The 27,794-nt window shown below is 43.1% G+C and overlaps 1 protein-coding gene across 1 annotated transcript in view; it reads right to left on the reverse strand.

Annotated features, from left to right (window-relative positions):
* Positions 1–27,794, reverse strand: part of GADL1 (glutamate decarboxylase like 1) — a 149,630-nt gene that overhangs the window by 87,251 nt on the left and 34,585 nt on the right. The window contains exon 11 of the mRNA XM_068982668.1: positions 5,193–5,392. Within this exon, the coding sequence (XP_068838769.1) occupies positions 5,193–5,392 (200 nt within the window). The remainder of the gene's footprint in view (positions 1–5,192; positions 5,393–27,794) is intronic.

Here is a 27,794-nt window from a genome sequence, read left to right on the forward strand (position 1 = left end):
CACTACACTGACTTATAAGTTACACGAGCAAATAAATTAACTTTGTTTATAATACTTTGACAGTTTCTGTTGCTCACCACCAAGAGTCCTAATTTATTAAAATATTTATAGATTTTTCAAACTACTTTTTAAACCCAAATCACCAGAAATGCTGACTTCTAACAGGCTTCTGAAAGTGCCAGGCCATCTCTTTTCCTGTCTTTATTTCCAAGCCCTTCAGCATATTAACCTTGCAGTTCTTCCTACCTCTTGATACTGACCTTGGCCATCTGATCTGCTTGGGCCACTGGAATGCTAATGGGCATGATGCATGCTATCAGGAGTTTAAAGCAGGCTTGCCACCTTGGGCTTCTGTCACCACCATCACAAGAACAGGCTCTGGCTCAAGGAAGTTACAAGACATGCCAGCAGCAGACCCAGGCCTCCCCCCACCCCCACAGCCACCTGAGAATGAGCCACCTGAAGCCACTCCAGCCAACTTACAGACCTCTCAGAATAAACAACTGTTGGTTTAAGATCCTGGGTTTTCACTATTTCCAAGGCAGGAATACAGACGCAGACACAGAGAATGGACACATGCGGACACAGTGGGGAAGGAGGCAGGGTGGGATGAATCTGGAAGCGGCACTGATGTATATACATTGCTGCTGCTGCTGCTGAGTCACTTCAGTCGTGTCCGACTCTGTGCGACCCTATAGACGGCAGCCCACCAGGCTCTGCATCCCTGGGATTCTCCAGGCAAGAACACTGGAGTGGGTTGCCATTTCCTTCTCCAGCGCAAGTGAAAAGTGAAAAGTAAAAGTGAAGTCGTTCAGTCATGTCCGACTCTTAGCAACATGGACTGCAGCCTACCAGGCTCCTCCGTCCATGGGATTTTCCAGGCAAGAGTATTGGAGTGGGGTGCCACTGCCTTCTCCAGGTATATACACTAACAAATGTGAAATAGCTGGCTAGTGGGGAGCTGCTGTCCAGCACGGGGAGCTCAGTTTGGTGCTGTGATGACCTAGAGGACAGGGATGAGGAGAGGAGAGGGAGGTCCAAGAGGGCTGGGATATAGGCATACATACGGCTCCAAAATCACTGCAGATGGTGATTGCAGCCATGAAATTAAAAGATGCTTACTCCCTGAAAGGAAAGTTATGACCAACCAAGATAGCATGTTCAAAAGCAGAGACATTAATTTGCCAACAAAGTTTCATCTAGTCAAGGCTGTGGTTTTTCCAGTGGTCATGTATGGGTGTGAGAGTTGGACTGTGAAGAAAGCTGAGCACTGAAGAATTGATGCTTGTGAATTGTGGTGCTGGAGAAGACTCTTGAGAGTCCCTTGGACTGCAAGGAGATCCAACCAGTCCATTCTGAAGGAGATCAACCCTGGGATTTCTTTGGAAGGAATGATGCTAAAGCTGAAACTGCAGTACTTTGGCCACCTCATGTGAAGAGTTGACTCATTGGAAAAGACTCTGATGCTGGGAGGGATTGGGGGCAGGAGGAGAGGGGGACGGCAGAGGATGAGATGGTTGGATGGCATCACCGACTCGATGGATGTGAGTCTGAGTGAACTCCGGGAGTTGGTGATGGACAGGGAGGCCTGGCGTGCTGCGATTCATGGTGTTGCAAAGAGTCGGACACGACTGAGTGACTCAACTGAACTGAATGGCTAGTTCACCTCACTGTGCAGAAGAAAGTAACATAACATTGTAAAGCAATTATATTCCAATTAAGAAAAAAAGATCCTGGGTTTTCAGACAGTCCTCACTGGTACTCAGAGCACCCTTGTCCCACAGAGCGGCATGCAGAGCATCTACACTATTCCCCCCAAAGAAGGAGGAGGCTGATTAAGTCTCAGGGAGACCCTGCAGGCTTTTGCCAGTGAAATATGACCAGGGAGTAAAGAAGGAGAGGTTTTCCAAACCAGAGATCACAAACGCTGATGCTTCTAGGGACCAAGCAGGTAAGAAAATAATTTTTTAAAAATAATTAAAACACAGCATGTGGCATTTGCCAGGCACTGTCCTGGGTGTTTTACAAATATCAGTTCACGGAATCCTCCTAACAGTTATCTGAGTTCAAAGTCACTATCCTCAGGACTCTGGGATGGAACAGTACAGAAAGTTTCAGCAGCTTGCCCCGGTCATGAAGCTTGTCAAGGGTGGCCCTCGCTTTCCCTGGCTCTTGGCCTCTCTGAACCACAGTGAAACAGGCTTGACGAAACCCAGGAGTGTGGGGGACACCACTATGTTCAGTGCCTTGTCACCATGTGGGACTGAGAGCGCGCTCATCTTCTGAAGAAGCCAGGAATCTAGACTGTTTACAATTTCCCGCTTTAAAACTGTTTGGAATGTTTGAATGCTCGATTTCTAAAACACAGTCAAGGTTAACTCAAAAGAGCTCAGGCTCGGCAAATCACAATTAGAGCCACACTTGGCCGTGGCCTGCCCTCCACCCACCGGTCTCAGCAGCAGAGCCCTCTCAGGTGACAAGCGTCCAGCACGCACATCTCAAGACCTTCTCCAGTGTCATTGCAGTTCAGTTCAGTTCAGTTCAGTTGCTCAGTTGTGTCCGACTCTTTGCAACCCCATGAATCGCAGCACGCCAGACCTCCCTGTCCATCACCAACTCCTGGAGCTCACTCAGACTCACGTTCATCAAGTCGGTGATGCCATCCAGCCATCTCATCTTCTGTCATCCCCTTCTCCTCCTGCCCCCAATCCCTCCCAGCATCAGAGTCTTTTCCAATGAGTCAACTCTTCGCATGAGGTGGCCAAAGTACTGCAGTTTCAGCTTTAGCATCATTCCTTCCAAGGAAATCCCAGGGTTGATCTCCTTCAGAATGGACTGGTTGGATCTCCTTGCAGTCCAAGGGACTCTCGAGAGTCTTCTCCAACATCACAGTTCAAAAGCATCAATTCTTCAGCACCCAGCCTTCTTCACAGTCCAACTCTCACATCCATACATGATCACAGGAAAAACCATAGCCTTGACTAGATGGACCTTAGTCAGCAAAGTAATATCTCTGCTTTTGAATATACTATCTAGGTTGGTCATAACTTTTCTTCCAAGGAGTAAGCGTCTTTTAATTTCATGGCTGCAGTCACCATCTGCAGTGATTTTGGAGCCCCCTCCCAAATAAAGTCTGACACTGTTTCCACTGTTTCCCCATCTATTTCCCATGAAGTGATGGGACCAGATGCCATGATCTTCGTTTTCTGAATGTGGAGCTTTAAGCCAACTTTTTCACTCTCCTCTTTCACTTTCATCAAGAGGCTTTTTAGCTCCTCTTCACTTTCTGCCATAAGGGTGGTGTCATCTGCATATCTGAGATTATTGATATTTCTCCCGGCAATCTTGATTCCAGCTTGTGTTTCTTCCAGTCCAGCGTTTCTCATGATGTACCCTCCATATAAGTTAAATAAGCAGGGTGACAATATACAGCCTTTACATACTCCTTTTCCTATTTGGAACCAGTCTGTTGTTCCATGTCCAGTTCTAACTGGTGCTTCCTGACCTGCATACAGATTTCTCAAGAGGCAGGTCAGGTGGTCTGGTATTCCCATCTCTCTCAGAATTTTCCACAGTTTATTGTGATCCACACAGTCAAAGGCTTTGGCATAGTCAATAAAGCAGAAGTAGATGTTTTTCTGGAACTCTCTTGCTTTTTCCATGATCCAGCAGATGTTGACAATTTGATCTCTGGTTCCTCTGCCTTTTCTCAAACCAGCTTGAACATCAGGGAGTTCACGGTTCACATATTGCTGAAGCCTGGCTTGGAGAATTTTGAGCATTACTTTACTAGCATGTGAGATGAGTGCAATTGTGCGGTAGTTTGAGCATTCTTTGGCATTGCCATGAAAACTGACCTTTTCCAGTCCTGTGGCCACTGCTGAGTTTTCCAAATTTGCTGGCATATTGACTGCAGCACTTTCACACTGAAATCAGATTGATTATATTCTTTGCAGCCAAAGATGGAGAAGCTCTATACAGTCAACAAAAACAAGACCGGGAGCTGACTGTGGCTCAGATCATGAACTCCTTATTACCAAATTCAGACTGAAATTGAAGAAAGTAGGGAAAACCGCTAGACCATTCAGGTATGACCTAAATCAAATCCCTTATGATTATACAATGGAAGTGAGAAATAGATTTAAGGGTCTAGATCTGATAGCTAGAGTGCCTGATGAACTATGGAATGAGGTTCGTGACATTGTACAGGAGACAGGGATAAAGACCATCCCCGTGGAAAAGAAATGCATAAAAGCAAAATGGCTGTCTGGGGAGGCCTTACAAATAGCCGTGAAAAGAAGAGAGGTGAAAAGCAAAGGAGAGAAGGAAAGATATAAGCATCTGAATGCAGAGTTCCAAAGAATAGCAAGAAGAGATAAGAAAGCCTTCTTTAGTGATCAACGCAAAGAAATAGAGGAAAACAACAGAATGGGAAAGACTAGAGATCTGTTCAAGAAAATTAGAGATACCAAGGGAACATTTCATGCAAAGATGGGCTCGATAAAGGACAGAAATGGTCTGGACCTACCAGAAGCAGAAGATATTAAGAAGAGGTGGCAAGAATACACAGAAGAACTGTACAAAAAAGAGCTTGGCGACCCAGATAATCATGATGATGTGGCATTGCAAGTGGTTTGAAAAGCTTTGTCCTTATGCTAGAAAAGGACGAGCGACCGGAGAGCCACCACATTCGCCTCTGACTGTCTGTCCTTATGTCAGCCCCACACTCTCACAGGCCATATTTCGGGTCCTTGAAGTTACCCGGATCTCTCCCACACCCAGAGATTGGACCTGGGGCTCCCTCTGCCTGAAATCATCGTCTCTCCTCTCCTCACTGGGCCTTAGCTGCATGTCCCTTCCTCCAGGAATCCTCTGCTAGCACCCCTCATGACCACACTAGGGAATGTACCTGAGTGCTTCTGGAGCACTGTGTGCCTCCCCTTACCAAAACGTAGTGCACCTGAATTTTATCTGCTCTGCCGCCTGGATGTATCTCTCCCCAGGCTAGGACGCTGCAGAGCAGAGGGGAGAGCTGCTTTGTTCCCAACATCTAAAATAGAGGGTGCTGAGAAAACGGTTCTGACATGAGAGAAGGGATCTATATATGAGAGGACACGTACAGATCTTACAAACGTACCTTCAGTAAGTCTATTAGACACCCATGGACACACACACACACACACAGCAAGTACCTAGATAAAGCAAGAGCGCGGTTAACTCTTTCTTCAAGGCCTAATGTGCCCAGGGCCTTCCAGGCCATCCAGAACTTGAATGCATCTGGTCTCCTGCTGCATTGGATGGACTTGTCACCCGTGTCATAGCTGACATCATAAAATTTATCCTGCTGGAAGAGGTAAGACGCGTTGGCCGAGTAGCATCTCTTAAGAAGGTCCTTTCGGGAAAAAAAATAGAAAGAAAGACAACTTGTAATATTGTCCATTTTTCAAATACATTTGATTTCAAAATCACTCTCCACCAACAAAACCTTGTATAATATTCTACTGCTTTGGGCCAAAGGCATTTGTTCTGGCTCTGTGACTGACCTGTCACACTAGGTGTGTATTAACTTTGAGACATAGACAACTCCTTGTAGTTTCAAAAAAAACCCCAAATCCTCAGAGTTGAGAATGCTAAGTCCATCTTCACACTTGTATTGGTGAGTATTAAGAAACTTTAAACAACCATGTCATCATCTGTATGACATCAACATGGGCCAATTACTCCAGATTGGGGAAAAAAAAAATCTATCTGTAACTCACTCAAGGTTCCACATTAGAAAAATACCCAACACACTGTATATACTTTATACAATTTCACAGGTGAAAAAAGTAGGCCTTGGGGACTTTGCTGGTGGTCTAGCGGCTAGGACTCCAGACTCCCAACGCAGGGGCCTTGGGTCTGATCCCTGGTCAGGGAACTAGATCCCGCATACTGCAACTAAGAATTCCATGTCACAAGGAAGATCGAGGATCCCGTGTGCCACAACTGAGACCCAGTGCAGCCAAAGAAATAGAAATTAAACAAAAAACACTAGGCTTTAAAATCCCTTCTTTCAAATTATATCCATAATGAAAAGGCCAGAATCGACAGTTAACCCAGAGGTTTAAAAAAAAAAAAATCTGAGGAAAGAGCAATGGAAGAGTCAAAAAAAAAGAACCGACTAAAAAGCACCTAGAGTTCCCAAGGGTTTGGGGTTTGGTCTCACACTGGTTTCATCTGTAATCAAATTCAATTTACATTTATTGACTGGTTACTTCTCTCTACAATTTAGCCTGAGTGACAATTTACCCTGTTTATTTCCATTCTGCAGTCTTTACTTTGACCTCAAATTATTAGCATTTAAGCCCTGTTTCCTTCAAGGCGTGTGGGATCTAAAACCCCAGGATTCTGAACCCACCCCTCAGCCCCCACAACTCCCTGAGTATCTGCACTCCCAGGGAACAGCTATTAGAACCTCTGCTTCCCCAGCATAACAGACTATTCAATGTCCCTCAGCCATAAGACCATGCCCTGTCTATATCTTTGTTCACACTGTTTGCTCGACCTTTAATATATTAATATATATTTCTCTGCTGGAATATATTTGGCACATTCGGAAGAATATACCCAGCATATTTATAAGCTGTCAAATATACTAACATTGAATGTGGCTTCCCTCTTTGGGTTCCATCTCAGGTTCTGCTTCCTGCCAGCGTTTTCTCCCTGCCCCTCTTGCTAGACCCCTTTCCTCCTCTCCCCCTGACTGCATTTGCTGGCTTTGGTTCTAAGTCACCCCTACTGGGCGAGCAGCCCTCTATATTCTCTCCTTGAGAACCAAGCAGCTTCTCGACAGCAGGAGTCATTTCCCGTCCATGTCCACACCCACAGGGCTTAACACAGCACTGAGCACAAGACCCTCACTAAGCTGTTAGGGAGGACACGGCTCCCCGCACTCTGTCCCTCTCCCCCATCACCCTGACATATCACGTGAACAGAATAAACAGAGGCACAGCAACGTCGTCCAGACTCTAACGACGTGGAACCACCAGCGCTGACAGGAAGCCCTGGAGAAACTCCCCAGAGTCACAGAGGTCCTAGAAAAAATGATCCCTCCTAAAGAGGGAACATGCATTTTATTTTTTCTTAGAGACTACGTATTCATCCATTTAACAAACATTTAGAAATTTGCTTATGATGAGTCAGGCACTGTACTTTTCAGTGTGCATATCAAACAGAAAACGTTTTCTAATAGTACGGATTTTCAGTTTAGTGGGAGACTGACGTATCATTCAATGATTATTTTCAATATCTACTTCTAAGAATAAGCTTTCTTTTGTACACATTGTTGTATTTAAAATAAAATGCTTTTCCATGAGAGAATGTGTTTATTCCAGGTACCCATCTGACTGATCAACAAGTATATAAAGAATAAACAGAAAATTTCAAAATTTCAAAATATCATATTCCAAATGAAAGCACACATTTGCTGTTTCAATAACAATATTGGCCTGTGTGGACACTAATTTGGGTATTATTTGCACCAGAAAGTATGATCCAATACTATGCAAAACAATGTATACTGACTATAGTCAAGAAATCCCAAGTCCCACTCATCCACTATCCAAAAGTAAACTGATTTTAAAATAACAAAGGAATGCTCATAAGCCTTCAGCCCGGCTCAGACAGGTAATATTGGCAGACACAGGAGAAGAGGAGATTGGTCCAATGTGATCATTAAGGTAGAAAAAGCACGTATTCTTTAAGCTTTAGCTTAATTCTATCATCAATCTCTCAACTCTGATCATAGCTGCCACCGCCCCATCTCCCTACTCTCAGAGGTCAGGAAATTTGGGTATTGTTCCCATAGCAACTACAGCCTGACCATATATTAAGACATTAAAAGGCCACTGCAGCTTAAGGACAAACTACACATGTGCACGCACGTGCACACACACACACACACACTTGTACTTGCATCATGAGTACAAATTTACTTTCATCAGCCATGAAAGATGCAAAAACATCCCCACAGCACATGAACCCTGGACACATCCTGGGCAAGTTTCAGTGCCTGCTGCTAGTGATTGAAAGGGAGAGGAACCCATCCATCCTGGGAAGACGAATGGAATCACTGTAGGCAAATGGAGGAGCGGAGAGCCCAGAGAGTACGTCGCAAGATGAGTGATTACCCCGTAGACATGACACTGCTGATCTCGCTGCACTGAAAAATCCTCCTGCTTGGGAAGGTCTCATGAACCACTAAAGGCTTGGGACTTCCTTTATTGAAAATAAATGAGAACTATCCCCGCAAAGTCCCTGCTTTGCATTTCAGTTTCTGTCCTTGCACTAAAATGGATGAGATGTCTCTAGTTTTAAGACAGGCATCAACTAAGAGGATGTTCAGATCTCCGGAGAAAAACAGCACTTTAGAATAAGTGTGGTAAAAGTGAACATTTTTGAAAATAATTAGTCACTGTTGTGCTATTAAAGAGAAGGACTGTGTTTGTCTTGCTCTTCTTTATATCCTTAGCCCTGGCAAGACAATAAATACTCGTTATCTAAATTTCAAAGACAAATATTCAATGAGAATGCCGATTGTTCCATACTGTGATAGCATCTCAAACAGTTCTCAGGAATTAGGAGACAATGGGTTAGGACACATACAGTGACAAGTGAAAGAAATGAAATCAGCAGCTTAAGCAAAAAAGGAGAATTTTTATAGGCATGCATATTTTAAAATTCAGTCATATATATCAGGCACAGTTGGATCCGGGACTAAACTGGGAATCTATCTTTTCTCTCTTATTCTATTTTCTCATGTGTTGGCCTCACTCTTAGAACATGGGGAGGAAGCCTCGGAATGGGGGCTCCCAGTAGGACCTGTGACCCCAGAGGGAGGCTCTGTGTGGAGAGCCAGGAGATCAGAGAGGAGGCGGCCTTGGCTGGTGATGCTACCCCTGCAGAGAGCGAGACCAGTGACCTTCCAGCCTCCAGCTCTGTCTGAAGCCAGTGGGCCAGCGAGCGTGGGACACATAGTTCCCAGCAGTCAGGCACCTTTAGGGGCAAAGCAGAGGAAAACTGGAGGACGAATTACGCAGTAAAAGGAGACAAATGACAAGCACACTACAAGAGTCTAGAAACCACAACTCTCCTTTCCACCGAGCATGTAACAGGCTTGAGTAGAGCTAACATTTGTGGAGTCCTCATTGCGTGCCAGGTACTGTGTGTGGGTGAACTCGTAAATCTCATAACGGCTTGAAGAGGTTATTCCATTATGTTTTCAACGCCACTGCAGGTGTGTGAAAGCTGCAACCTGGCAAGGTTCAGCTAATGACATAAGATCATGCGGCTACTGAGTGGTACAGCTGGCTTTCAGACTGAGGCTGCTAGGATTCAGGATGCGAACTCTCTAACCCATGACACTCTCCTCTCTCTACACTGGAGCTTAACTACATGTGGAGGAGAACGAAAAGAAAGAAAGTGAAGTCACTCAGTCGTGTCCGACTCTTTGCGAGCCCATGGACTGCAGCCCACCAGGCTCCTCCATCCATGGGATTTTCCAGGCAAGAGTACTGGAGTGGGGTGCCATTTCCTCCTCCAGGGGATCTTCCCCGACCAGGGATCAAACCTGGGTCTCCCAGATTGTAGGCAGTCGCTTTACCATATGAGCCACCAGGGAGGTTATGTGGAGGAGAGGGCCCCATAAACATTCATGAAGAGCTTTTTGTTTGTTTGTTTTTAAATTGGAGTATAGTTGCTTACAGTGTTGTGTTAGCTTTTGCTGCCCAGCAGAGTGAATCAGCTGTATGTATACGTGTATCCTCCTGTCTTTGGATGTCCTTCCCATTTTGGTCACCACAGAGCGCTAAGTAGAGGGAAAGGGAAGGTACATCCTTTGTAACAGGATGTATCTGCCAGTGACACTACAGGAGTAGACCAAGTTGATAGAATATATTAAAGCTATTATAAGACATCTTAGAGCAATAGGAAGACTTAGCCACGGTCTTCATTCTCCAAGCAGAAGTAAGTCTGACCTTGCTTAGCTCTCATGATGATGGCTGTCTTAGATAATGTGGGTCTTTACAAGCCCCAGTGTAGTTAGAATGGAAGACACAACAAGCACAGTCCAGGGTGAGAGTGGGACTCACCAGGGCCAGGAGCCATCCGCTTGTTAGGGGAGGAAAATGATTGGAACCGCCCACCCTGGCCAGGCACCGTAGTTACCATTTGCACGAGTTGTTTTGTGACAGGAGGTCCTGGTAAGGGAACTAATAAGCCTCCACCAACCAGAAGAGTTCGGGAAAGGTCAAAAGGAAACACCACATGTTCGACCACCTCTTAGAATCCTTCTCTCTGGCATTCATCTTGGCTGAACAAGGCGTGCACCGCCAAGAAAGACTCTTGAGTCAGAATGATTAGCTAAAGACAACCCAGAAATTAATCCCATCACTATAAAACCGGACACTGCAAGCCATGGGACAGAGCAGTTCTCCTGGGTTTCCTTACCCTCCTGCTCTCCAGCCGGGTGCCCTTTCCCAATAAAATCTCTTACTTTGTCAGCTCATGTGTCCCCTCGGACAATTCATTTCCGAGTGTTAGACAAGAGCCCAGTTTGGGGCCGTGGAAGGGGTCTTCCTTCCTGCAACCACCTGGCCAAGTGGAGCTGCTCTGGGGGTCTTCAGTTTCCTTAGGCAGAGGGGGGACAATGGATGTGCTGACTGACCACTGAGAGGTAGGCTGGGGAGGAGGGAAGAGAGCAAGCCGATGACAACAATGTCAGTGTCATTTTCCATGAAAGGAAGTAGATCAAACTGAATCATGGACAAGGTGGCTGTATTAGGCAGAGCCAAGAAGAGTCTGGAAAGAAAATAAAGGAGGAGAAAGAGAACAGAAAGAAGGGTAAGAAAATGCTCAAAGTTTATCTCTTTGGGAATTTTTTAAGTCTTTCCTTCTTTTATTCTCCTTTCTTTTCTTTCTGACTTTCAGATGCAAATGGAACATTTTACAAACCCTTAGGAAGGAGAGTCGGTCATCAGAATCACTTGGAGCAACAAAAACCTTAGCCTTCAATCTTCCCTGTACTCCTGTACTCCTGTCTCTGTCCGTGAAACTTCCACCCGATTTCCTAGCCCCATGCAGTCACTGACGACTGTGGCTTGTGTGTTTCATACGCTGCTCAGCCATGTTGTAAGATCCGCCCACTTACTGGGAATCTGCTTCAAACGGTAACCACTTCCGGGCCTCCACTTCTGGGACCGGCACTCACTGTATGTCTGTGTCATGCCCCACACACAGATGTGTCCATCTGTCAGACAGACACCTCAGAGCAGGTGTCCCCTCATTCCTGAATTCTTTACACAGGCACTTTTCATTTTCCATTAATCCCTCTTTTGGGGATTTATCTAATTCATTTTCTTCCTGCTGTAGTTTTTCTATTCTCAGTTACAGTAGAAAATTATTAAGTCATCTCATGCCACCTCCTTGGAGAAGGCAATGGCAACCCACTCCAGTGTTCTTGCCTGGAGAATCCCAGGGACGGAGGAGCCTGGTGGGCTGCCGTCTATGGGGTCACAGAGTCGGACGCGACTGAAGCGATTTAGCAGCAGCAGCATGTCACCTCCAGGTAGAGAGGTTTTTGTTTTTGATGAACGGCCATAGTTTCTCCCTCACCTCATCACCACATCTGAGTTCTTATCTGCCTGCTCCTCTGCCATCTGCACAGCTGGGTCAGTCACTGACCGCTTCAGTTTCTGCGGAAGGCTTCCATCCTGTTATGAGGCTTCAGCGACCAGCGAGGAGCTGTTTTCTGACAGGCTGATTCTGTGCGCTGTTCCATCCCCTTCGAGCATGTCCCTAGCTCTGGTGTCACCTGCACGTCAGCCTCTGCCCACATCTTCAGTTAATTCTCCCAGTTTTTCCTCCTCCCCTTCCCCTCATCACCTGGATATTCTAGGAGATGTTAGGGTTAGAAGTGTGCTGATATTTATGGGGTTTGTGCTTCAAATTCTGAAGAGCTGGGGGATGGTTACCTGGCTCTCTGTTGCCACGTGGTGCTTTCCTGCTCTTTCCTCTTCTCCTTTCGTAAAGTTCACATCAGCCTCTGTTGTCTCAAAATACAGCTGCGCTGTTACCCCTCTTTGCAGGGGTAATCCTGCATCACCCCCTGCTTGATGGACGGCCTGATTCAAGCTGTTTCCAGAAAGTTTCTGGGTACTGTGAGATGGGCTTTTTCACAAAAATGTAATATCCTCATGCATATGACACATTTAACTACACAGTGCTCTGTGAAGGGATTGATATATTCCTTGAGGAAACTTCATTTCATCCATGAAGATCCAACTTCCATGGATGATCCATACTTGCCTTGTCTTCCTCTTTGGGGCAGAGATTATTTTTTCCCCATAATTCCAAAGCTGCTTTTGAACAGTTGAGTTCCAGCTCTCCTTCCTTTAATGCATTTGACATAGTTTTCAAATTATCACTTTTCCACTGTACTTCTCTAAGTTATGAAACAGATCCTACAACTCTGCACCCCAGTTCAAGGTGGAAGGGGAAGAAAGCACACACCACCCCCATATTTTCTTCTGAAATGTAAATCTCCCTTAAATACTCCTGAACTAAGGGTTAGACTCAGCAGATTCTGAAATGAGGAGGCTGAGCTAAAAGACATTTTTAAGAAATGCAAACTTAATACTTTAAAGTGGTGGTGCCTATGGGGAGCAGAAAGTCAGGCTCAGTCTCAAAGAATGTGTGACGGCTTCTATAAATAGACAAGAACATTTGATAGTGCGGAGTTCATTTGGCAATACCTCCGCATGCCCCACACACATTTAAAAATAGTTCAACATGGCCTCTCAGGACAGATGGAAATTTTCTGATCTTCCCCGGGCAGCTATCAACATACCTTCTCTGTTAAAGATAATCTAAAACAGTGTTTTTCAAACTCTGAATATAACCCACAGTAAGAAATTATTTTTAAATAGTGATAGCATCCACTCTAAACTATAAGAAACGGAAACAAAAGTTTTCTGATAGAGTGGCCATCATTTCTACATGAAATGCATACTGACATTTTCTATTCCATTTTATTGCCACTGTTCATTAAAAAGGAAAATAAAACCCTGACATGACTTATAATTAACCATATAACTCAAGATTAATTAGCATGGTGGTTCTTAATCCAAGTTAACATTAGAATTATCTGATGAGATTTTTTTAAAAAAAAATAGCAATTCAGGGCCCTTTATTCCAGACCAAAAAATCAGAATCTTTGATGTGGGGTAATTTTTTTTTTCAAGTTCCCCAGGTAACCCCACTGTGCAGCCAGGACTGACTGCAAACCACTGCTCTGAGGGATCTTGACCTTCTGTTGAAAAATTCTGATCTAGAAATCTCAGTAGGCGATACATTTATGTTGAATCCAGCAAACTCTCAAGTGCTGAGTTTTCACCAGAGCACATAAACCAGAGTGATTATCTGCCTTCTTTTTGTGCTGTGAAGGCCAATCATCAAAGATTTATTTGTGTGTGAGGACAAGTAAAGAGTGATTTTCATCCATGCACCTAAATAAAGAACATTATGGGGTCAATATGAATAATGCTGGAGTCTTCGCTGGTGGGGAAAATGCTCTGAGCCATGAAAAATATGACCAAGGATTTGGCGTGGATGTGATGTGCAAAATAAATAAGTAAATAAGTAACCTTAATCTATTACCAGAAATCAAATTGGCAACATCGACTGGATCATAGAAAAAGCAAGAGAGTTCTAGAAAAACATCTAATTCTGCTTTATTGACTATGCCAAAGCTTTTGACTGTGTGGGTCACAACAACTGTGGAAAATTCTTAAAGGGAATGGAATACCAGACCACCTGACCTGTCTCCTGAGAAATCTGTATGCAGGTCAGGAAGCAGCAGTTAGAACTGGACATGGAACAGCAGACTGGCTCCAAATCAGGGAAAGGAATACATCAAGGCTGTATATTGTCACCCTGATTATTTAACTTCTATGCAGAGTACATCATGAGAAAAGCTGGGCTGGAGGAAGCACAAGCTGGAATCAAGAGTGCCAGGAGAAATATCAATAACCTCAGATATGCAGATGACACCACCCTTACGGCAGAAAGCAAAGAAGAACTAAAGAGCCTCTTGATGAAAGTGAAAGAGGAGAGTGAAAACATTGGCTTAAAGCTCAACATTCAGAAAACTAAGATCATGGCATTCAGCATCACTTCATGGGAAATAGATGGGGAAACAGTGGCAACAGTGGCTGACTTTATTTTGGGGGCTCCAAAATCACTGCAGATGGTGATTGGAGCCATGAAATTAAAAGACGCTTCTTGGAAGAAAAGTTATGACCAATCTAGATATCATATTAAAAAGCAGAAACATTACTTAGCTGACAAAGGTCTGTCTAGTCAAAGCTACGGTTTTTCCAGTGGTCATGTATGGATATAACAGTTGGACCATAAAGAAAGCTGAGCACTGAAGAATCGATGCTTTTGAACTGCATTGTTGGAGAAGACTCTTGAGAGTCCCTTGGACAGCAAGGAGATCCAATCAGTCCATCCTAAAGGAAATCAGTCCTGAATATTCATTGGAAGGACTGACGCTGAAGCTGAAGCTCGAAAACTTTGGCCACCTGGTGCGAAGAACTGACTCATTGGAAAAGACCTTGATGTTGGGAAAGCTTAAACATGGGAGAAGAAGGGCACGACAGAGGCTGAGATGGTTGGATGGCATTACCGACTTGATGCACATGAGTTTGAGTAAGCTCTGGGAGTTGGTGATGGACAGGGAAGCCTGGCATGCTGGAGCCCATGGGGTCACAAAGAGTCAGACATGACTGAGTGACTGAACTGACTGAACTAATCTATTACATTTTTTGATTTGCTAGGTGTTTGTGATTGGGACAAAGACTCATTTGTTTTTGGAAGCTTAATCGTATCCACGTGGATATGAGTAAACCTCATTCATTCAAGCCAATGGGAGGAAATGAGAGCTTGCATTAGTTCCATCTCTGACTTTCTTGATTCTATCTGCTATAGCCGACCTTCTTTGTTGCAAAAGGGATTTAAGGAAGCTCACAAAAGTACAATATGGAGAAGAGCAAAGGAGGGAGGGGAGGCAAGAGAGCAGGGCAGGTAGGAGAGAGGAGGGAGGTGAGACAGTGGGGTGGGAGGGGAAGGGGGAGAAGCCGATGCGGAAACACGATGAAACGTGAAGTGACGTCCGTGCCAAAAGGAGGATGAAAGGGGACAGGCTATCTGCCAAGTTCTTGGCACACCTGGTCCAACGGACACAGTCAAGGCATCCAGGCAGCTAAGCGCCGAGCCTTCACTGTGAACTGTCAACCGCATCACGCTGCCCCATCACCTCACTCCTCGTGCACCTGTAATTGGAAGATGAGGACACCGTGCTGCGTCCCTCCTCGTGGGGACGGGGATTCATGGCACAGTGTTGAAGTGAATGTCTGGAAGAAAACATTTATTAATTCAGAACATATTCCTTTAGTCTAGATGGTTAGTTAATTCTCTCCAAGATGGGTGGACAGACATAGATGGAAATGAGGTCTTTCAAACTGGACAAAACAGACACTGAAAGCGTGCTGCTTTGGACGGAGGCCAGGAGAGCCATTCCACATCAGAATGCAACATGGAACAAAATCAGACCATGTCTCCGGCTTATCACGATGCTGTTCACAGGGGCAGGTCCAGTGGCAAGGCTGCCAGCCTACACTTTTGAGGCCTGAGCGTCGCTGAGAGGCCTGGCCTCTAAGGCCTAGAGCACAGATGAGAGATCGATTTTGTACAGGGAATGCGACCCAGGAGGGCCATTTCTGAAACACTGCTCCCTGCTCGTCTTCGTACAAACCCCATGAGAGGGTTGGTTGATATTACCATAACCATGGGCAATCCTACAGAAAACTAGCCTAAGTAACAATTTAAAAGGAGCCAGGAAGCACTCGGTAAAAATCTCTGAATAGATCCTAGAATTTGGGGAACAAAAGTATATTTTCCCAGACTCATGGTAAAATACAGAGATGTGCTAAAAAGGCAAAGAATGTTCCTACTATCCACATGGACAGTTGCCCACATGGAAGAACCTGTGCCCTCAGTGGCATGGGGTGCCCACCACATGGCTGGCAGTGTGCCGTGCACTTCTGCACCTTCTCTCTTTCAAGGTCATAGTATTTCTTCAAAATGGAAAATGTCTCCATTTAACAGATAAAATAGTGAAAGATCAGACAAGTTAAGCGACTTGTCAAAGTCACATAGTGAAGGACAGAGGGAGAATTTGAGCACAAGTCTTGCCAGGCATCAAGGCCCCTACATGGATGTACCCCCTGATAAACTGTATTTAATGCCAGAGTTTCCTAGTCAAACTGTGATCCCAGAGCATGGGGAAGACAACCCCCTCTCCTCTGGAGGTTCTAAATCAGGGATGGGCAAACAATTTCTGCAAATGGCCAGAAGGAAATGTTTTCAGCTTCATACAATATTTGAGAGGCTTCCCAGGTGGCACTAGCGGTTAAGAACCCACATGCCAATACAGGGGATGCAAGAGATGTGGGTTCAGTTCCTGGGTCAGGAAGATCCCCTGGAGGAGGAAATGGCAACCCACTCCAGTATTCTCGCTGGAGCCTCCATGGACAGAGGGGCCTGGCGGGCTACAGTCCATGGGGTCGCAGAGTCGGCCACGACTGAAGCAACTGAGCATACGTAAGCCATGTACTTGGTGTCACAGCTACTTAGCTCTGGGCCGATAGCCTGAGAGTAGCCTTATGTGACACGTAAATGACCAGACCACACTGGACTGTTCTGGGCTGTTCAGAACATAAATCTGAGAATAACTGCAGTGAAGATGTCACCCTGATTCCTAGCCTGTATCCTCGAGCCCTCAAGCCCTCTCTGTTCAGAACCCTTTAGGAAGGTCCTGTGGGCTGACCAGTCCTGTGCCCAGAACCACAGGAACTTCAAATGAACAACAGCTATATTTTTCTTCTTCCAGTCTCTCAAAATCCATGAACTGGTACAATGATAAAGGATAGCATGTCTTTACTTTTTTCTATTTGGGGGGCGGAGTACACTGCAGAGCATGTGGGATCTTAGTTCCCCAACCAGGGATCAAATCCACGTCCCCTACGTTGGAAGCATGGAGTCTTAACCACTGGATCACCCAGGAAGTCTCCAGTATTCCTTTTCTACGAATTCTGCAGCCTGGCACCGAGGAATGACATTTTTTTTGTCCTAAATAATTATGAGAAATGCCCTGAATGGAAGTGACGCCCTGCCTCAAGAATGCCTAAAGCAAGGGGGTGGCTTTGGGGGACATCCCCAGGTGGGGACCGTTAATCCCCACCAGTTCCCACCACTTCACTGGGAAACTCCATAGCCAATATCAGACTCTACGGTACACTGAAGACTGCCGGCTTCATAAAGTTTACCTCAGCACTCATCACCAGTGAACCCATCCTCAATCAACCTTTTTAAATTAAGGAGACACATAAAGAACTTCACTCCCCTGGAGATTTTCCTCCTGGCTTTCAACTGAAGCCTTTAAGTGAAGGGCAGCCTATAGCTCTCACAATGGGAAAATACAATCTGTTAAAGTGACTAACCTTCGAATGCTTGCCGCTGCTACCTTGCTGGTAGAAAACAATCTTTTTCCTATTATATATAAATTCCTGATTCTCAGTAGCTCTGAAAAAAAGCTATGTATTTCATTGCATTTCACTGCATCTCTGGCAAGTTGGATATTGAAATGGCACAAAGATGCTGACAATCCTCTAAATGAATGCATTGGTATTTCCGTGACTGGTGACTGGGTGTCAAGGGTTTAATCCACACTATGGTGCTGTCTAAAACTGGTAATAAAACAGAGGAATAATACACCGAGATAAGATCCAAAGGACATATAATAGTGACATGTGCTGCTTCGTGACAAGGGCATAATGAAACTTACTGTGGGAGAGACTCGCTTTATAAAAAAGAAGCCGTGAACTTCTTTCTGACAACTGCTGTGAGCTAGAAACGGGCAAGATGCAATCCATCTTCCCTGTTCCATTTCTGTTTCTGGACCAGGTTTAAAACTCAGCAATCCATTAGTAAGTTGTCACAGCAAGAGATGGAAGATGTTTATAGCTCACAATCCAGGCTCTCTGCCCAGTTGCCAGCGACCCCTTACTCTCCCTCTCTCCCACAGGGACGGTATCACCTTCCCCCAGGCCATCCCCCTGGTCCCAGCTGACTAGATCAGAGGAGGAGAAGACAAGCTATTTGGAACAAATACTGGGAAATCCTAATTTAACTTGTGCTGGTCTCTTGGGTAAAGATGTAAACATCATACTGTGAAGTGTCAGCTTTTACCTGTCACATGAACCAAAAAACAAAATTGTTATGAATTTCAAAATGATATCACTTTGGATAGGCAAAAATGAAACCCTTTTTCTTTTGCTGAAAACATTTCTGATCTGGAGCTATGTTTCTTTCTAATGCAAAATATTTAATCGGGTCATTTCCAGAAAAACTCAAAACTCAAATTGAGTGATCTCTTGGACCATACAGACATAAAATATGGGTGACTGAGATTCTTCCTCTGAGTTTTCTTTCTTTTCCTCTTTGTTTGATATTGTTGGGGCATTCACAGATGCCACTGAGGAGGGTTGCCAGATAAAATACAAAACCATCTATCGAATTTGAATTATATACGTTTCATATAAACTCATAAAACTCAAAAATTTTAGGAAAGGCATTATCCATGCAATATTTAGGATATAGTTTTACTAAAATATTATATGGGACTTCCCTGGTAGCCCAGTGGTTAAGAATGTGCCTTGCAATGCAGGGGACACAGGGCCAATCCCTGATCGGGGAACTAAGACCCCAGCCGGGAAGCAACTAAGCGCGCGTGCCACGACTGGAGACTCCGTGCGCCACAGTGAAGATCCATGCGCCGCAAACAAGACCCAGCGCAGCCAAGCAAATAAGTAAAATATTATATGTCATTTGTCTGAAATTCACATTTCACTGAGCATCTTATGTTTTCAATTGCTAAGTCTGATGACTGAAGGCAGGGAAGGGACATCTGTTTCCGCAGTGTGGTCGCTGCTGTCTTTGTACTGAGGCCTTGCCCCATCTCTAGCTTCTCCCAGATGGCCTTTTCAGTTTACGTCTGAAGACCTCACATGGCCTCTAGCTGTCAGCTCACAGGAGTCGGGCTCCCGGCTTCTTGCCCTATTTCCAGGCTCCCTGGTGTCCCTGGTCCATTCTCAGTCTCTTTCGATTGATCTCCTGACCAGCCTCTCTGAAGCCTACAGGAGAACTCAGGGCTATCTCAGGCACCCTCATGCCTCAATACACTCCCTTCTCATCTCTGCTTAATTTCTATTTTCCAGATTGACATGAAAGGCAGGGGAGGAGGGAGCCGTCACAGCTCTCTGAGCCTCACCCAGAACCTGAATCAAGAGAGGAAAGAACCCACAGAATCTACGTATGGGGAAGTTCTGTTTTTTCTGGAATGCCCCTGGCTTTGCTTATCTATATTTAATGCTTGGTTCCCCTTCAAACACTCTTCCTTCATCCCTCCCCAAACCTGAGGACTGTTTGTCTCCTTGGGAAATAAAATGCAAACTAAAAGTGGATTCTGGATAAGATACCCTTCCAAGTTTTGAGTTTAAAAGGTAAAAATTCATCACTCTTGATCTCTGCTTTCATTTTGATTATCCAACTACAATAAAACAAACCGGAATTTCATAACATGTCTTTAGCACTTGGGAAGTTAAAATTACTTTTATAAATCACCCTTGGCTTGAAGAGTAAATCAACACTATTATTAAAGATTAACTGCAAAATAACTTAAATGAGAATACTCCAAAACAAAACGAGGAGCTGAGCCAAAACTGTCCTCAACTGTAAAATAACATTTTTTACAGAACAAAAACATGAAGAAGCAGGAGTAAATGAATAACAGTTAAATAAACTTAATAAAGATGTGAACTGAAAAAAAATCAATGCAAGAAGTGATTCTTATGGAGAAAAGATAAGTTAAGCAAATTAGATCAGAAAATATTTTTAAAATTAAGACTTCAGGCAAGGATATAAGGTGGAAATTAGATGAAAATGATGAGATGATATAGATTCTATACAATCTCAATAAAATTTATTAAATATTTGAGAATATTCTTAAAACTGATCAAGCAGAGCAGAAAGTTCTTAATAGCTGAATAAATGTGACAATATAAACAAAGAATTATCTCCCCCTAAATTTCTGAACAAGAGTTTTATGACTGACTTTTCTGACCATTTCTTAAAACTGACGATCTCTATGCTCTTGTAATTATTCTAAAACAAATACAACAGTTGAAAGGTGACAGTCAAAATACAATCCAACCAAGACAACAGGTGCACACACACACACACACACACACACACACACACACACACACACACAGAGGAGACTAATCATATGTATGGAGTGAAAGTGAAAATATTAGTCACTCAGTCATGTCAGACTCTTTCTGATCCCATGGACTGTAGCCTCTGTCCATGGAATTCTCCAGGCAAGAATACTGGAGTGGATAGCCATTCCCTTCTCCAGGGATCAAACCCAGGTGTCCTGCATTGCAGGCAGATTCTTTACTGTCTGAGCCATTGGTTTAGTCGCTAAGTCGTGTCCGACTCTTGTGACCCCATGGACTGTAGCCCACCAGGCTCCTCTGTCCATGGGATTTTCCAGGCAAGAGTACTGGAGTGGATTGCCATTTCCTTCTCCAGGGGATCTTCCCAACCCAGGAATCGAACCCAGGTCTCCTGCATTGCAGGCAGATTCTTTACCGACTAAGCTGTGAGGGAAGTCCGTCTGAGCCATTAGGGAAACCCAATTGTATGTCCATGGGCCAAAATCTAAGTATACAAACCCATCAACATATTAAAGCAATTTACTGCAACAAAGTGAGGTTAATTAGTAATGTAGAAAATCAATGAACATACACCTAACTTTGTTCACAATTAAAAGGACAGAACTACCCTTTGCTATTACTCACTCAGTCATGTCAGACTCTTTGCAACCCTATTGGCTATAGCCCACCAGGCTCCTCTGTCCATGGGATTCTCCAGGCAAGAATACTGGAGTGGGTAGCATTTCCTTCTCCAGGGGATCTTCCCAACCCAGGGATCGAACCCAGGTCTCCTGCATTGCAGGTGGATTCTTTACCACCTGCAATGCAGGAGATTCTTTAGGGCCACCAGGGAAGACCTAGAACTACTTTATCAGATATTTTAAAGGGATATAGTAAAAGTCAGTGACTTTCCCATCCCTAAGTCATTTCTTAAGAAGATTTATAAAGAATATATATTTTAAGTCAATTTTAATAAAATCACAAAGAAGACAAAAATGCCTTCTATTTACTATTACTACTGAACATATTTTTGAGGATTCTATCATAATTGCAATTTATATCACGCTAACAAAATAAATTAGAATATTAGAAAGAAAGCAAGTCATAGTTATATACTGATAGCATATATTCAGAAAATGCAAGGAAACTCTCAGAACTAATACAAAACCTGGTAAGATAATGGTGGTCATCATTTAACAAATGAGTAAATTTAAATCAAGATTTTATAAGCCCAAGTGCCTCTGTTTTTTCAATCATGATGGTATTAGGAATGGGTAAAGAAAGGAGATGCAAAATACAGACTCTATAGATTCTATATTTTTATAGAAGCAAAACATATGACTATGTCAATATAGATAAAATAATATATAAATATTCATCTATCAATAAAAATTTAAATGATCTAAGTTGGTGGGTTACAAATATTATGCCTGACACAATGCTATTTTGATCATTGCTTTAAAAATGGAAAGAAAATACCATTTTAAAAGTTACCTCTGTTGCAATTAAATTTTCTAAACCAGCTTCTTCAGGAGGGTTATACTTTCACTTGATCTACATTTATAAAACAACTGCTTTTTACTCCGTTATGTAAATAAAAGTATTTTATATATTTTAATTACTTGCTTAAAATCTGTCTCTCCTACTATTCCTTGAGCTCACTGAGGGCACAGAGCATGTCTCACTTGGCAACACATAAAGAGGCTGTGCGCACTTGCAGGCTGTGAGAAGGCAAGTAAAGCAAGGAACGCTCATCCCCACTGGCAGCACTGAAGTGCAGCTGACTATTAAAAGCCAAAGCCTGACATATATCAATTCTAGTAATAAAAGACTAGATGAACTTGAAATGTTCCTACCGAAAATAACAAAAAGGTTGGAAAAATATAAAAACTGCATCTAATAAAAGTGCTGCAGATCTACACAAGCAGAAAGAAACTTTTATTTATTTAGGATGCACAGGAGAGGCAGAAGTGGAGCTCAGAGGGGAGCCAGGACATGCTCAGATCCAGGAGGGCAGCTTCGACAGGAGCAGAATGGGGAGAGGGGAGAGGAGGGAACGGGAGAGGGAAGGGAAGGGAGAAGAGGGAGGAGAAGAGAAAGAGAAGGGGGGTAAGGAGAGGGAGGGGGAGGGGAGAGGGGAGGAGAGAGGGGAGAGGAGAGGGGAGGGGAGAGGAAAGGAGGAGGGGAGGGGAAAGGAAAGAAGAGGGGGGAAGGGAGAGAGTAGGGAAGGAGGGGAGAGGGAAGGGGAGGGGAGAGGGAAGGAGGGGAGAGGGAAGGGGAGGGGAGAGGGAAGGGGAGGGGAGGGAGAGGGGAGGGGAGAGGAAAGGGGAGGGGGGAAGGGGAGAAGGGAGGGTGGGGGGAGCAGGAGGGAAGGGGAGAAGGGAGGGTGGGGAGGAGGTAGAGAGGGAAGGGAGGGAGAGGGGTGAGGGAAGGGAGAGTATGGCCACCACGTGTGGGGACCCAGGGTATCCCCATCACTTCCTCCCAGCATCCAGTTAATGGGCTTCAGGACAGAGAATCAAAGTCGTCCGTATAACAAGGGGACTAAAGCAATTGTTTCTCTTGTTTAAGACCCAAAGTTCTCCACTGGAAAGAGAGGTCAAAGTTATACTCTGAAGATTCAAGAACCTTTAAGCCTTGGTCCTGGACTGCTAATCTCCCTAAATGCCCACAAAATGAGAATAAAATCCTCTATAAAGGAAGAGAGCTTCACTTCTAGTTTCAAATTATTCCTGAAGGTAAATTTTTAAATAAAATATTCAGTAAACCATCAAGAATATAATAAGGGGCCTCTCTTGAAGAGCCAGGTCTCACAGATTGAAGAAACGATAGGCACAGCGCCTGCGGGAATCCAGATACTGGCGTCAGCAGAGGCAGGCTGTGAGGCAGAATGTTCATGAAGATAAAAGCTGATCGCAAGGTCAACAAGGACCCAGAGACGGTCTACATGTGAAAAAGATTCAATTAAACACTGTGAAACTGGAAAGACAATAATAAAGTAAGAACTCAAGGGACAGTGTTAACAGTAGATTAGACAAAGTTGAAGAGAGAATTACTGAATTTCAAATGGGCCCTAAAGTTCTCCACAATGAAGAAAGCAAGGCAAGATAAAGTTCTAAAATTTAGAAAATAGAGTAAGAGAAGAAAGAGTAAGGGAGTATAATGTGCATTTAATTGAAGAACCAGCAAAGAAAGAAGAGGAGGTAGGGTCAGTAATTAAATGGAGAGTCTTTAAAAACTATAAAACATGTTACTCTACACATTCATTCGAGAGGCCCATTGAAGTCTCAGTGACAAAAACCAAATAAAATTCATATTAATAACATTATAGATAAATGGCAGAAAATTAAGAAAGTTTGAAAATTTTAAAGAAAACTAGAGAAAGGAGTCATTTTGCCATTAAAAGAATTAATTAAGTAGTTGACTTTCTAATACACAACACCAAAAGACCCAAAGGAGGAAAAGAAATAAAAAACACACACATTAGAGTTCTAAAGGAAGCTGACAGAATTCTATTGCCAGAAAAAACAAAATTACCTTTTGATTCATTAAGGAGTTCCTAAATATAATCTTCAAGAAAAGAGAAAATTATACCAGACAGCATCTCAGGGATATAGAAGACATGCACAAAAAATGTTCATAGCAAAATTTTGTACAGGCTCCAAATTAGACTAACTCAAACATTCATCAATAGCAAAATGGATAAACAAATGGTGATATGTTCATAAGGAATAGTATATACAGTGCAAATGAATAACCCTCCAATTATGTGACATGGAGTGATTCCTACAGACATAAGGTAAGATTCAGTAATAACAACAAGACCAAATCAAAAAATGCATACTGTGTGACTGCATTTATATAAATCTCAAAAAGGCAAAAGTAAATATATATATATATATATATATATATATATATATATATATATATATATATATATATATAAAATTAGAGAACATGTAATTACAAAACAAAACTAAAGAAAATAGTTAAAAAGTTGGTATCAGGAACAAGGGAATTCCTGGGTTTCAGATCTTTGTTTTAATCTGTATGGAATCACCGGATTATTCTTCTTCATAAAAATAAATTTAAGCTGTTTATATATGTATCATTCATGTTTTATATTTTCCTTATATTTCATAATAATTAATTGAAAAAAGATCAGTATCTTCTAAACTCCCAAATAGCCCTCAGAATGAACTATCAGAGAAGATCCTAGTTCCTTTTGCAATTAACAAAACTCCCTAAATTATGGTTTTCCACCACCATCATATTGACCTACAGGTAAGTATGTTTGTTGAGTAAACACATGTGTGCTTGCGTGCAGGAATCATATTCTCTTTCAATATAGAAAATATGGTGATTATTTTACAGAGTTCCTCTTTTTTGATTCGGTCTACAATTAATTCTTTTATTATATGCCGGTAGGCTGCAGTCCATGGGGTTGCTAGAATCGGACACGACTGAGCGACTTCACTTTCACTTTTCACTTTCATGCATTGGAGAAGGAAATGGCAACCCACTCCAGTGTTCTTGCCTGGAGAATCCCAGGGATGGTGGAGCCTGGTCGGCTGCTGTCTATGGGGTCGCACAGAGTCGGACACGACTAAAGCGACTTAGCAGCAGCAGCAGCAGCAGCAGCAGCAACAATTTCTGTACAAATTAGGGTTTAAGCACAATGACTACAAGTCTATATTAATCTTTATTTACCACCTCTGAGTTATCTGCAAAATAAAAATACTCTCTTATTCACATGTACTTATATCAGGATTTTGAATTGCCATGGAAGAAAAACCCCATATGCACAAAAAATGGACTCTCCGAAATTATTTGGCCTTGAAACAACAAAGCTAGAAAGCCTAATTAGGAGTGTCAGATATGTTTTTAGATATCTTCCTTGGAAAACAACAAATATGACAGCTAGAATTGTGCAAAGGAAAACAAATGGAACAATTTATGCCAAGAAGTCAAAAGGGCCTCAAGTGTCATACCAGAGAGCAGAAATAGAAGAGAAAGCCTTGGTGCAGTGAGATAATAGTAAAGCAAAAATAAAAGCAAAAAGACAGCTACTTAGAATCTTTTAAAATATTCTAAAATCAAATTGTAGCCTACCCCACTGAGGCAGGTGAAGCATGTATTTTTCCATTAACTTTTTTCCAGGTTTTCTTTTATGCCCTAATCCTTATGTTTCCCATTTTTCTTAGATTTTAACTCACATATAATCTTCCCGTATTATGGGACCCTAATCAGTTTTGTTACAAGTTAGGATAGAAAAAAAAAAATTTCAATCCATAAGTAGAATCTTCTTTCTGAGATACTTTTTCAACTGCTAGTTTTTGTCAAATTAGAGATGACCAAAGGACACAATGGTAGAATTTCCTATTTTTCCCCTCATGATCATTTCTTAGCAAATCTGAAGTTATCTGTGATGAATGGCAGAGAAGCAAAGGTTGCGGTCCCTTAGGCATGGGATGGCTGTCATGAAGAATGAGTTCTTTACCTGGAAGGATATCAGAAAGATTCCCACGCTCTTCAGGTTCTCCAGAAATAGACAGGCAGATGATATTAAATCCAGCCATGGGCAGCATCCCAACTCATTCAAGTCAAACTGATGAAATTAATGTAGGACGAGGTGGCAGCCACCCAAAGGTTTGAAGGAACTCAAGGATGAAATTGGAAAACTGTTGGCCAAGATGCTGGGTCCCACATTACAAACAGGCACCACTGTCACCCTGGCAGATTGTGAATGTCATTCTGTTCATTAGAAGGGGTCAAGGGAGGACCTGGGAGCCTTAGGAAAGCAAGTGTCTCTTCCGCTTGTCCAATATCCAATGAAGTACAGCATCATTAGACACTGAGACAAAAATAACCTTCTAGGGGAAAGACAATATGGTTTCTGCAAAGAGGAAAGCATGAGTCACTGATTTATTATTGGTCTCTGAGGCACGGAGACAAAAGGCCAAATGTTGGCACAGTTTAGGGGAGAGCTTTCCTAAGCATCATCATGAAACAGGATGTAAGGAGATAGTGGATATCTCAAACCCTATGCACAAGACAAATAATTTCTACATCCCATCAGAAAATAAAAATTCTAAGTGCCAGCAAGAAGGGACAGTCTTTGAGACCTGAAGAGATCAGGTCGTCATGGTAAAGGGTCTAGTGTAGGTGGCACATTTAAAACATTACCATTTGATGGTGCTGGGGAAAGACACAAAGGAAGTTCACTTGGGGAAACCTTTTTATTGAGCATGAATCAAGAGTCAAGTTTTGCGCCAAGTAGTGTGTCAAGAGCAATGAGTAAAACCCCTTTTGCTCCCCAGTAACTCAGAGTCCCAGGCAGCGGTCGTGGTAAAGAACCTGCCTGCCAATGCAAGAGACGTAAGAATTGCAGGTTCGATCCCTGGGTCGGGAAGATCCCCTGGAGGAAATGGCAGCCCAATCCAGTATTCTTGCCTGGAGAATCCCATGGACAGAGGAGCCTGGTGGGCTACAGTCCATAGGGTCACAAAGAGTTGGACACGACTGAAGCGACTTAGCATGCCCACACCATACAGATGATTCCAAGACCAAGAGATAAGCTCTTTGTTGGGACTTGTGCCCATTCATGACACGATGGCAACTATGGATGGAATCAGATAGTACAATCCTGGTCAGGCACTAACACATCCCTCAGGCTTATGGTTCGCCAGGGAACTAGGTTCCTTGAGGCATAATTCTAAAACATACTACAAATCCCCTTGTTAAAATTAATGATAATTGCAATACAAACCGAATAAATCCTAAAACCCAATTTTATTGGTTTGCTCAGTGGAAAAAGATATAATGGATTTTAAACACATGCAATTCTAACATGAATTATTATCTGTCTTGACTTTGTGGGGAAGGGAAGCAGACATGATTGGGGTGTTTGTCATGACTATTAATACCATGTGAGGTTTTTAAAATGTGATGCATACACAGATACACATGTATGCATAAATTTCCAAAAGCCTCATGAAAAAAATTAACTTTCTTCATTATGATTAAAGAAAACTCAGCAATTAAAAAGAGAAAGGTCTATTTACCGACCATGAATTTGAAGAACTCTGCTGGTGTTATGGAATTCTCAACCTTGCTGAAAAGTTGAAGAATTCTCTCAGCTCAGGCAACAGTCTCCCAGATCTGAAGAATGATTTCAGCAACCTCAAGCCCTGGAGACCAAAGTCTCTCCTGCCCGTCAAAAGCCTCTTTATTTCCAATCAGTTTTAAGCACCCACCTTCCCCCTTTCCTGCTTCATTAGCTAGGGGGCTGTCATTTCAAAGAAGCATATAAGCATACATGTGTAGAGGAAGTGTTAGCGTTCTCTGGCATGAGGAAAAAAAATTATTTGATGATCAGATTGCTCAGTATTTTCAAACTATTGAAGGCACTTCCATAGG

This window comes from Capricornis sumatraensis, chromosome 10, assembly GCF_032405125.1.
Source record: "Capricornis sumatraensis isolate serow.1 chromosome 10, serow.2, whole genome shotgun sequence".
NCBI lineage: Eukaryota > Metazoa > Chordata > Mammalia > Artiodactyla > Bovidae > Capricornis > Capricornis sumatraensis.